Below are 13307 nucleotides of genomic sequence, written 5' to 3' on the forward strand. Positions count from 1 at the left end.
CAGCTCCTTGTGCTATACAATAGTCCTTGTTGTTTATCTATTTTATACATGGTAGTATGTGTATGTTAATCCCAAACTCCTAATTTATCCTCTTCCCCTTTCCTCTTTGGTAACCATAAGTTTGTTTTCTATGTCTGTGAGTATATTTCTGTCTTGTAAATAAGTTCACCTGTATCATTAATTTTAAATCAAGTTTGCTTTGATGATAGCTTCAGACACGATTTAAAGGGTGAATATAAGTGATAGGACATAGTCCTTGCTTTTAGTAGCCTCATGTTTCTACTATATAAGACACGTACAGAATCACTGTCATGTAAAGCAGAGGCACTTGATTCTACAGACCTCAGCAAAGTAAGCTGTTACATATGTCCTGGAGAAACAGGACAAGAATCTGTATTAGGAATCAAGCCCCAACGACTGGGAGGATTTCTAAAACTAAAGAACTTAGAAAACTGTCATAGTTCCATTGTCTAAAGTCCCAAACTGAAGCAGGGAGAAACAGGCTTGAAATGTGAAATACGTATGTGTATTGGGTGAGGGGGGTCATTACGAACGGGACCTTCTATGAGTAGCTGGGGAATCTGTTATTACGTTAGCAATAAATTATGCAGATAGTTTTTGGACAGAAGAATGACTATCAGATTCGCCCTGCAATAAGACTGCCATGATAACAGTATCCATAGATTAAAGCAGAAAATGGAAAAGACTAAAGGCAAGATCACTCAGGCTATTTCAACTGTCCCGGTCAATGGTAAGCAGAACCAGAACATGAATGACCAGGGTGAAAAGGAAAAGGAGGAGACCCACAGAAGAAAACGCTGCAAGAGCAGGCAGCTGAATTATGCCCAACGAGACTTTGAAATCCTTCCAAAAAAGACATTAACTCTTTATTAGGAATAAATTCAGACTATAAAAGTGAAGTATGTATGTGCAATATTTGCAATACCTTCACAATAAAATATTCTAAAAAAGATGTTTTTTACACATACTGATGACCTGCAAAAGTTTAATCCATTAGATTTGGTGGTTTTCTCTTTTGTCAGTTTTCTTTGGATGATAAATGAGGAGCAAAGAGGAATAACAAGTATTATCCTGGTCCCTGGCACTCAGGCTAGCAGGCACTTCGCAATTATCATACGGACAATGGACAGCTAGGACAGCAATTCACAAAATAAACCACTGCTGAGCAAAAGCTATGACTCTTGGCCAAGGAACAAGTAATAATATTTAACTACCTCCAAAATCTTCAAAGATTTCTTTTAATCTTAGTATAAGAGTTTAGAAAATGCCAAATTTTATTCTGAAAATTTACATTTAAGTATTACATTTAATATAATTACTGCAGAAGAGTTCAAGGATGAGCACCAATTTATTCACCCTCTCAAATAGCTGTTGTAGAGGAACCAGCAACAGTCTTCTCCACATAAAATCTAATACCCCCGAATCACTGTTGTCAAATAAACCACTCAAATCTGACAAAACTAGTTAAAAATTTTAAATATGATTACATGGTAATAGTAATGACTAACAACTATTGAGCACTCACTTACTAAGTGAGAGCCTCTCCTAAGTAATTACACACATTAATTCATTTAATCCTGACTATAATCCTATAAGTTAGATATGATTTCATAGCTGTGAAAACGGAAGACAGGTTAAGCAATTTGCCCTAGACATTAATGCCTTCTATAGAATAGCAATACATACAACAAAGCAATACTCTTATTTTAAAACCACTTGGTCATACTTTTTATGTTATTTTAAAAATGATTTTTAAAAAGGCTTGTCTGTATTAAGGGAAATGTATCAATGAGTAAGTCTTTCAAAATACTAGTTAACGCCCTTGCCTTCTTTACTATGCATTACACTTGATTTGATGTTTCTAACTTTTAAGGTAAAATGTAAACAACTGGGTCCACTAATAACCTATTTTAAATTTAAACATTTCTTCAAGTTAAGCAGAAGCAACAGTTTTTTACACAGAATCTACTGAACTATGGCAAAATACCAACAGGCATTATTCATAACTATTTTAAGGGACCACACCCAACTTCAGTATTAAAAAAGGACTGAAACACTATCATTTTCAGCTGTAGCAATGACTTTTAAAACATGCAGCATTTATTGACATCAAAATCAAGTGCTTGCTACTGTAATTATTTCACCTTTCTCAGAAAGAAATGGTTCAGAAAACTTACTAAGCACGAGGCCATTTGTGTCAGAATATAAGGATTGACTACTAATACACATTGACTAAGCACTGAAGGTAAGTGAAGTTTAATTTTAGAAAGATTTAAATAATTACCACTTGACTCAAATTAATTGCTTATGCCTAACATGGTATAGAAATGGAAAACGTTCTCGTTTTCAGAATATTGGCTATTTTACTTTGTCATCGCTGGGGAAATCGACAACTCAAAAAGAGCAGTTAAAGGAAAAGGTGGAAGAGACACATACGATTAAAAAGTTAAATTAATTTTGCTGAAACATATTTAATTTACATCAGGAAAAACAGGTTTGAAAAACACGCATAGTTAAAGTCGTATACTCCCAATCCAGACTTAATATTTTAGATTTAAACAGCCAGTCATGTACTTTCTAGCTGGGAAGGAGGCCGGGAAGAAAAGGAGGGAGGGGGAGGCAGTGGAAAGGGGGGACCTATAAAATATAAAACAAGCATATAGTGCTGGAATTCTCATTACCACTAGATTTGATTCAAAACAGGGAAAAACTTTCTAAGCATCATGAGACAGGATGTTCTCTTCTGTCCAGAAACTTACATGAGAAAATCTACTACACCAAAGCAGGGAATTTAATGGAATGAATGCTTTTGGCAGCCATTCTTTGGCTACTAAACCCAGTTGTTATAATGACAAAACTATTAAGAGCTGAAATGAAAGCTAAGTCAACTGATCATGAGGGAGGATCAAATAAGAATTATAAACCTTCTTTTTTTTTTTTTTTTAGAATTATAAACTTTCTTATTTTCCACCAGAAATCTTTGAGAATATTATGAATAGAAAATCCATATGAAGATTTTTTTTATCACCAGTTAATAAAGCTGAGAGATCACTAGTTCTCTGCTTCAGAGTTCTTTAGATTTAAAATAAATATTGTGAAGATTCACTCAAAAAGTAGGATTCCTCTTTTAAAATAACAATTATATATGAATAAATATCAATAACCTAAGAGCCAACAAAGCATTTATTCATCAAATATTTGTGAAATCTTATTGTGAGAGTAAAAAACGGCATTAAGAAAGCACTTTAGAGACACAGATGGTGTTAAAAACATCTTCTTTCAAAGTTCCACAAATTATTGAATGGTTGGCATAATTCTAAAATTTGTCACTGCCAAAACATTTAAAATGGTAAAAGCATTAAAGAATCTAATTCAAAATAGAAAACATAAAGAACAATTTTGCTTAGAATAATGTAAAGAACATTCTCCATTTTCCTCTTTTAAGGAAAAAAGTCGAGTTTCTTCTCCTTCAGCTCACATGCCAGGTCTGGCATTCAATTCATTCTGCAGACCTAACAGTTGGTTTCAAAATATCCCGTAACATGTTCTTCAGAATACCAGACCCAATGAAACACTATAAGGAGAGGAGGAGGGGGACTTCCAAAAGCAAACAAATTTAAGAAATACTCCATTACTCAAACTCTTTAAAAATCCAACACATACATTAACATATTAACAGCCCTGACAAGTCACAAACTCCATTCAAATAACATCGATGAATTTTTCCGAGTCAATGTTCTCCAGATAATGTCTGGGAAATCTTCTCTGTAGTCACAACTGGCAGCCACACAGGCCTCCTAGGCAGGTATTATAAATGATACCTCAGAAATCAGGCCTCCAGGAGAGGAAGAGGACAGAACACCTCAAAGGCAGAGGTCATTAGAAGATTTAGGGATACCTTTCAAGATGATTTAGGGTTATCTAATCCCTTATTTCACAATAAGGAAGTGAAGGCCAGAGACAGAGCCAGGATTCAAGACCAAGTGTTCTGACTCTAGATCCCAGGCTCCTTCCTCTAAGTCACACTGCCTCCTGGGCCTCATGGAGGGTAAGAGCTGTATTAGCTGAAAAAAAGGACAGCAGCCAGGTGCCTAGTAAGGAACAGCTGTACATTAAAGATTAAATAAACAGCATTGTCGAACTCTAGCTTTAGCCTTAGAAAGTTAAAGAAAATTAAGAAAAAGCTAATTTTTTCTCATTAGTCTAATCATCATCAGGTAACAACGCTCATTTTCTGATGTCATTTTTTACAATTTTAGTATGTCTTAGGTCAAATCTGCAGGTATTTTAACTCAGTTCTGTGATGCCAGCTAATCACTTCCTAATTAATTCTTAGATTTCACCAATCTTAGAGAGGCGACAAAGGGTACAGCCTTTGTTCCCTTCCTTACGCAAAACTAACACTTCTTCTTTGGTAATTATTTTGCAGGGCTAAAATCCTAAATTTCCTAAATCTATGGTGGATATTAGCAATTACTAAGGAAAAAAGAAAAATAAACACTTTCAAATTTTAAATGTGCTATTTCTTTTTAAAATACAAAATAAAGGTATCCTAGATAACACAGACACTAAATATTTTTAAAGTGCAAATATACTAACTTGTGTAAGAAATAGGCCTAACCCTAATCTTTGGGGTTTTTTTTTTTCCCCCGAACTCTTATAAAGAAGAATCAAATGACTACGGGTCTAAGGACTGAAACAAATTTGTTCAGGCTTACTTAAAAGGTGTGCAAAAAAATCACTCCCACTCCCACCCCTTGTACAAAAAAAGAATGAAAGCAGATTAAGTCACCATGGTTTTCACAATGTCTTTCCTTAAGAAATGAGAAGAAAATTGACAATTTTTTTCAATATCTAAGAGTTTAAAATTTGGCTTAACACTCGATACCTTGAGCCAGCAAACAGTGAATTTTTTCACTTCTCACTTTTTTAAAGTAAAGTTTCTTAAAGTATCCCCTTTTTCACAGTCTCTAGCACTACAGGGACTCAACCTGACACATTAAACTTTTAATTCAAGGCAAAAAGAGCACCACTGAAACATTTTGAAACATTATGCATTTATTTTGCTGACGGAGTTTTATGCCAAATTCTTGAACTAATTTTTTTCAGTGGGTTTTTTGTTTGTTTTGTTTTGGTTTGGTTTCATTTTTGTTTGCTTGTTTTGAGAGGAGGTGGAGGAGTTAAGAAAGTTCAGAGTTAAGTAAGCACTGAGGTGGGGTGCAATTACTCACCATCAAACTCCAGTCTCTGGAATCCCCCCTCCCCAACCAAAGTGTGAATGGTTTCCATTAAAGTTTAGCAAAGCTAAATGGCTGAGTAAAGAAATTCAGTAAGTGAGAAATTTATTACATGGTAAATCATGTGGTATCTCCAAGTGATCACCTAATGTTCTGCAAAGCATGATCAGTATCATTCTCTGTACTTAAATATAACGGTTTTCGTTTGTTTTTGCTTAATGGACTCAAAAGACAACCCTTTTCATTTGGAATCTGACGTATCTAGAGATTATTTAATGGTACCTTTTGTTCTTCTGTGAATTCAGAATTATTGTGTTGAGCTTGGGCCTCTTTTTGTAGGTGTCTTGCTAATCTGTAAGAAGAAAAAAACATTCTTTAGAATTGAAGAAAAGCAAATCATCTCAAGGGCAAGGTAAAACAATTTAAATCTTAAAAAACAGACAATGAAGTACAATGATACTGTCTTCTGTTTTCAAACTATAAATCTACGTTATCTTTAGAATCAAACTCTTTATACAATGACAATGAAAATAAGATATAATACTTTTCATACCATTTCACTAGGACAAATTTCAGCTCCAGGCAGTAAAAACAGAATCTTAGAGCTGAAAAGAATCTCAAATGACATCTAGTCCAACTTTCTTTAGTATGCATGAATTTCTTCTAGAACGAGCCAATAAGCAGTTGTCCAGATTCTGCTTAAACACTTCCAGCGAGCATCAACCACAGACACTTTATCAGTCTATCATTAATTTGCTGATAAGATTAGTTCAAATTACAGCTGTGAAAAAGTGAAGACACCATCAAATTATACTTTTGAAAACATTTTTTGTGGAAAATAAAGAAAATCTTCTACAAATCAGACATGGAAATCACTGTTTGCCCACTTATCATCATACTTAAAAATAGCAGCTAGGTATTGGGTAAGTTTTCAAGGATGGATCTGCGTTACAAGTCTAAGCTTACAGTAAGGAACCAAAGCTATTTCTGAGACAGCAAAAACCAAAGGATTGACTCTTACAGCTAAACAATAGAAAGACAAATAACTCTTTAAAAAATTAGTAAATGGTTTGATTGAATAGACACTTCTCCAAAGAAATGGCCAATAATCACATGAATATCATATCATTAGTCATCAGGGAAATATAAATCAAAACCACAAATACCCACTAGGATGGGTATAATTTTTAAAAAGAGGGAGAAAAAAATATAAGGGTGTTGGCAAGGATGTGGAAATTGGAACCCTTATACGTTGACGGTAGGAATGTAAAATGGTATAGTCATTGTGGAAAACAGTTTGGCAGTTTCTCAGAAAGTTAAACATGGAGTTACCACATAACCCAGCAATTCAAAATCCTAGGTATATTCCCAAGAGAACAGAGAATATGTTCATGCAAAAAAACTTACACGAATGTTCACAGGAGCAGCATTATGTGTGACAGCCAAAAAGCAGAACTACACAAAATATCCCTCAACTGATGAATGGATTAACAAAATGTGATGCACCCATTCGATGGAATATTATTTGGCCATAAAAAGGAATGGAATACTGATACATGCTACAACATGGATGAACTTCAAAAACATTATGTTAAATGAAAAAAGCTAGACGTAAAAGATCATATAGTATATGATTCCATTTACACGAAATATCCAGAATAGGCAAATCACTAGAAATAGAAAGCAGGTTAGTGGTTGCCAGGGACTGGGGAAAGGAGAAAATTGGAAGTTACCAATATCACGTAAAGGGTTTCTTTCAGGGGTGATGGAAACATTCTGGAATTAGATAGTGGTGGTGGTGGCATAACATTGTGAATATACTAAAACCCACCAAACTCTACAACTTTACTATGGGAAATTTCACGTTATGTGCTATTTAATCTCAGTTTTTAAAAATCTGCAGAGGGGGACAAAAACCCAAAGAATTCAAAGGATTTTTTGGTGAAACATGTTGGAACTGGCAGAATTTGAAACTATAATTCCCAAGCATACTATACTATTCTGAGTGGCGAATGGAGGCAGGGATACAAAGGGTAGCAAGTGCTAGATTTCCTCCTAAGCCATTGCAAAAGACAGTTCTCCAAGCTTCCAAAAAGTCTTACATGGAAGTTCTGTTCTATACAATCACGTCTTTAGTGATCAGGTGTAAAGTTCACTTGATGGCTTCCATCCAATCTATGCAACAGTTGACTCCTCCTTATCAAAAAGCAAGAAACTCCTACATAAAATCATTAACATTTGCCAGGATAGCTCCATCATGTTACTTAATCAAATTGCTTCCATTCATTTCTTTCTTTTCCCCCAACACTGAAACCCCCAAAGATATTTTTCCTCAACTATCATTCATAGACCCATTCTTTGTGGATCTTATACAGGGGTGAGTACAATTAGAAACAGAGATAGCCATTGTCCTTGTTCTGTCCCTGGTTTCCTTTCTAACTCTTGCTGGCCTACCATCTACATGGAGTTCTTTTTAGGAATCACAGCCTACACTTAACAATGTCAATTACACATCCCTGAACTCAGGGACGTTACAGTGCGGCACAGTCTCTTTATTTGAATAGTTCTCCACACAACAGACTAATAGTGACAACCTACGCAGGATTACTGTCAGAACAAAAGGTGTAGCTCTAACCTCCTGTTCAAGAGCTAACAGTCAGTAGACAAGGATGTTAGAGTCAAACAGAACGCTCTTTTTCTAAAATTAAGCAACAAGATAGAGAACATAGTGTATGGTTCCATTTCTGTAAGGTTGAGAACAAGCAAAACTGAACTTTGCTCTTGGAAATCTATGCCTATAGGTCTGAGTGTAACTGAAGGAGAGGAATCTTTAGTAATGTTCTTGCCTTTGTTTAGCAGTGTTGTCTTTGTGACGATTCATCGAGTTGTACATTTATGATTGTGCATTTTTTTGGAAGTATGTTGTAGTCAATAAAAGCAACACAAGACAAAACAAACATAACAAATTAGGCAGAAAATGGGAGGAAACATATATCTGATCAAGGATTTATATCCAAATACACAAAGAACCCTTATAACTCAATTATTAAAAGACAAACAATTCAATTTTAAAATTGGGCAAAAGATTTGAAGAGATGTTTTACAAACAAGATTTACAAGGAAAATGAGCATCACATGAAAAGATGCTCAGCATCATTAGTCATAAGTGAAGGGCAAGTTAAAACCACAGTCAAGTACACTACCTACCCGTTAGAATGGCTAATCAAAGAGACATCCATTAGCAAATGCCATCAATGTGGAGAACAGGAATTCTCATATATGCTTGGTAGAAATGTAAAATGGTACTCAGTTTGGACACCCATTTGGCAATTTCCCTTTAAAAATTACACATTAATTTACCATATGAGCCAGCAATTCCACTCCTAAGTATCTGCCCAAGAATAATGAAAATACATGTGCACACAAAGACTTACACATGAAGGCTCATATCAACATTAATGATAAAAGTCAAAAAGTAGGAACAACTCAAATGTCCATCACCTAGTGAATGGATACAAAATGTGGTATATCCATACAACGTAATGGCATTCAGCAGTAACAAGAAACAAAGCACCCATACACGTCACAACATGCAAAAACCTCAAAAACATTATGCTAAATGAAAGAAGCCACGTACAAAAGAGCACATACTACATGATTCAATTTACATGAAGTGTCCGGACAAGAACACTTCTTTTCATCTTTAGAGACAGAATATAGACTGATGGCTGCCTGGGGCTAGAGTGGGAATATGGAATGACTGCAAGTGGGCACAAGGGATCTCTTTTTGATGATGGAAATGGTCTAAAATTTGATTGTAATGATGGTTGCGCAACTTGGTAAATTTACTAAAAATTCACTGAACTGTACAAGTGAAATGGGTGAATTTTATGATGTATAAATTATACCTCAATAAAGTTACCTTTAAAAACTTTTTTAAAACCTAGGCAAAAAAATTATCTAAATGCATAAATGACTACACCATTTTAAGACAAAGTAAGACATAAATCTGTCCACTGAGGGAAAATCCACATGCTCTGGCTATCAGACGAGCGGGTGAAAAGAGTAGACATTCTATTAGTAAAGGTGAGAAACCTATCAAATATTCTTCTCTAGAGAATAACCTCAGCTTACAAGGATGCCCACAGGTAATACAGGACCATCCCCCAGGGGGAGTTTTAAATATACTGACAGCCCTAAACAAGTGACCCACAGAAACCCCACAGCAACCCATGACAAAAAACAGTGCTTCTTCCTCTCTACAGTGAAGGACTAGTTTTTTTCCCCCCCAGTATGTTTCAGGCTGATACTTTTATAAAACACAATAAAAACTATCGTGAAGATGTCAAATTGCTGTAAGTTTCTAAATCTTAAATCTCAATTTCTTCATCTCGTTGCAGACCAGAAACAGTTTGCAGACCGGCAAGGATCTGAGACCCTACCTTGAGAAGCGCTGATATAAAGCATAATAAAGATGATTAACAACAGGGATTGTCCAGTCTTCAAACTCATTGAACAGTGGGTGGACTGTACATGTAAAATGGGTGAATTTCATGGTATGTAAATTATACCTCAATAAAGCTATTGCGGTGCTGGGTTAAAACCTCAGGACTGATCCTGTGACATATCTGATTCTGAGCAGCACAGTCCGTGCCACTGTACCCTAAGTTAGGGGGCAGGTACCCCCAGGTCGCTGAAAGAGGTAGCCTGCTAGATGGAGTTGCTTTGAATTCATCACGTGTATTTTGGATTGCAGTTTTAGTTTTGACATAATTTGTTTAAATCTTCAAACAGTATTTTGGCATCCATTCCTTCATGCCCTCAGAGCATACTCCTGGATCAAGCCATTCACTACAATACAATAATTATATAAGATCTAAATGAATAATTACTTAATAATAGCCTTGTACTACTCTGGACACTAAGTCTACAGTAGTGAACAAACCAGACAGCCCCTCATAAACCCTGCCCTCAAAGGGCTTACATTCAAGTGGGGAGAGAGACAATAAACAAAATGAATACACAAAATATATTGTATTTTAAATGGTAATAAATACTATGGAAAAAAATAAGCAGGACTGCAAAGACTGAAGCAGGGGGAGTGGCAGCGGGCGGCAGGCTCAAACGGGCAATTTTAAATAGGGTGGCTGAAGAGGGCCTCCCAGGGAAGGCAATAGTTGGAAAAGACCTGAAGGAGGGGATCAAGTGACCCAAGCAGACAGTGGGGGAAGAGTGTTCCAGAAAAAGGACAGAGCCCTACAGCAGAAGCAGGCTTCAGGAAACAGCAAGGAGTAGGGTAGCACTTACTCTTTTCAGACGTACACAGCAGCAACACCCAGATACTCTAAAATCCTCGGTTAGACTCATACTCTGAGGGTGGAAATCAAATCTTACCCCTTTTTACATTGCCCAGCTTTCATTCGCTGAGTGATGAAATTGTTTAAGCTGCGACATTCTTACCTTTAGTACAAACATGGTCATTCCCTCCCCCAACATCTCCATCCCATGAATTCATTCCTGCCTCCCCAGTTAGAAAGGCCAGTTCTCCTAGACCCCTCCTCCTTCTCTCCTCAATATCCAGTCAGTGAGTAATCCTGTCAATTCCTTTTTACATCACTGAGTGGCCTCTAAATGGTCTCCTTTTCTACAGCCTTTCCCCCAAACAAATAATTCAAATAAAAGACAACTGACCTTCATTTCTGAATATATTAATTTTAAATTCAACCTCATTTTATGTGTAGTCTGTATGTGTATAAAATTTAAGCCAATCATCACACATTTCCATTCAGATTTGACACTGGTAGTTTTTACCATAAGTTGAGAACTACTCTGAATCGTGAAGTTCAAGGTTAGTATTGAGGTTCAACAATAGATTTGTCCGTGCCTATTACTCCTTTATTGAGATGTTTCTAGAACTCCCAGCTGAACAGCTTGCATATTCAGTTTTCCTTTGTGATTTCAATTGGACATGGTATTCTTCACTTTCCACGGTGAGGTCTGCTGCTGAGTAACAACAGCTGCCAAGTCCCACCACATCACAAGTGAGAGGCAGCTTGAGATTTCAGGATATGCAAGTTTAGTTAACACCCGGAATGAGTTTATGTGGGTGCTGGATGTCTAACTGGCTACAGTGTGGAAGGATACGAAGGAAATCTTCTCATTTGTCCAGTTCATTTACACAATGCATCTTAAATAAAAATGTCATAAGCACTAGATAGTATAGCAGACAGGATCTGGAACTGAAAAAAAAAATTCCAGATTTCAATGGTATAATGTTGTGACCCTACATAATCTGGTTAACCTGAGCTTCAGTTTCCTCCAAGAATAATAATATTTGTAAAATAAGAATAATAATATTCTCACTGAATAGTTGCAAGAGCAGGTGAAATCAAGAGAAAGTGCAAAACAAATGCCAGTAGTTGTTACACACGGCAAAATGGCCCAGAGCATGGCGGTTCTCAGGGATTTTTTAAACTACAGGCAATTCAAAGTCAGTGAGATGAGATATAGAACATCCACACATTTAAATTATCTTCATGGTCAGATCAAAACAAGTAACTACTGAAGAGAAAGAATAAAGGAGTCAGATCTTCCAAGTACCCATCCTGTATTCTTTCCAAAAGACAATGAGGAGAAAGAAAAATTTGTTTTCCTTATACATGGTTTCAAACAATAATTTGCTTTAAACCAAGACTTAATTAATGGCAACAGTTTGCAAACAATAGCATTTTAGCAGGCAGTTCTTACTTTTCAGTAAAATGTGCAAGAAACTATGCAAGATTATATATGTACGCAAATCTTGTCTTTTAATTTTAAAAACATTCCTGAAGTTTTGGGAGGAAACCAGAAAGGGAAAGAAATCGGACTTGGGTTGATCAAAGAACCTGGTACTAACATGTACCCTGCGGCTATACATTATACACAGGAAAAGGAGGAAGAACCCAAGGAGGGAGTGGTGGCTCCTGTGCGTGCTCTATTAATTCACATTTTGCTCTCTTCTGTTCACATCCTGCGCGGACTCCACCCAGAGCAACCGAGCGAGGGGGTGGGTGGGACTCACACAGCCTAGCAAATAACAGTCCCAGAAACCGAAACGGAATCGAGGTGAATAGTGAAAACACGGCTCACTAGAAAGCGGGGTGGAGAAGGGGCGCGAGAGGGGACGCTTCTTTGGGCTGATGAGCCACCTCCGGCCTCGCTGCTTCCTGGGGGCAACTCCTCCCCTCCATTGCCTTCATTTCCCTCCTGTCCTCCACATGGGAGGAGGAAGGCACCGTACACAGAGCAAGGCCACTCATCCCTGGAACGTGGGCGGAGAACACACAAGTATTCCTCAGAGATTCCAAAAGAGAAATTGAGGGGCGGCAACCTGAGAGAGGCGGAGGAAAGGAGGAAAGGAAACTGACTGCAGAGCGGGGGACCCGTGAAACGGTGGAAAGGAACTAAGTAGGTAGCCTGATAGGGCCGGCGCCCAAGGAAAGCAGGGCTACCTGTTGCACGCAACTGGCCCTGCGGAGGCGGAGGGCGAAGGGCGAGAAACCCCAGAGAGCGGACCGTTGTCTACAGGGAAGCCTCTCTGGGGCCAGTGCGATCTCAGCCCCAGTGCCTGCAGGGCCCCACCCTGAGAAGCCTTGGCTGCAGATACAGTGATGAGAGACACCGACAGAAAGAAGGGGGAGGCGGTCGACTGGAGCTGGTCTGGCCCGCTCCCGTGGTTAGTCACTCACATCTGATACTCGTCTATCGCCTCCACCAGCTGGCCCCAAGAATCGAAGTCGGCGCCTCTCCTAAAACTGGCGCCCCAGCGCTGCAGCAGACTCCGGGTCACCTCCGACATGGCCGGTCCCCACCCCGTCCCCTCCCGCCCCTACCCCAGCAAGGCCGGGCTCTAGGGCGCCATCCTCCCCGGGCCTGGCCCCGACATTAACAGGGCCAGGAGGAACCGCTACGGCCACCACCGCCACCCGCCAAGGAGCCGCCCAAGCCCATTTGCCGCCACAGCCAAACTTTGCGGCTCCGAAGCGGCCGCCCCGCCGAGACTCCGCCCCC

General features: G+C 38.2%; 1 protein-coding gene across 1 annotated transcript in view; it reads right to left on the bottom strand.

The window, feature by feature from the left end:
* Positions 1–13267, bottom strand: part of AIDA (axin interactor, dorsalization associated) — a 35051-nt gene extending 21784 nt beyond the window's left edge. The window contains exons 1-2 of the mRNA XM_010973989.3: positions 12986–13267; positions 5541–5610 (exon numbers count right to left, since the gene is read on the bottom strand). Coding sequence (XP_010972291.1) covers positions 5541–5610; positions 12986–13095 — 180 coding nt within the window. The 5' untranslated portion in view covers positions 13096–13267. The remainder of the gene's footprint in view (positions 1–5540; positions 5611–12985) is intronic.
* Positions 13268–13307: the final 40 nt, after the last annotated feature.

This window comes from Camelus bactrianus, chromosome 23, assembly GCF_048773025.1.
Source record: "Camelus bactrianus isolate YW-2024 breed Bactrian camel chromosome 23, ASM4877302v1, whole genome shotgun sequence".
NCBI lineage: Eukaryota > Metazoa > Chordata > Mammalia > Artiodactyla > Camelidae > Camelus > Camelus bactrianus.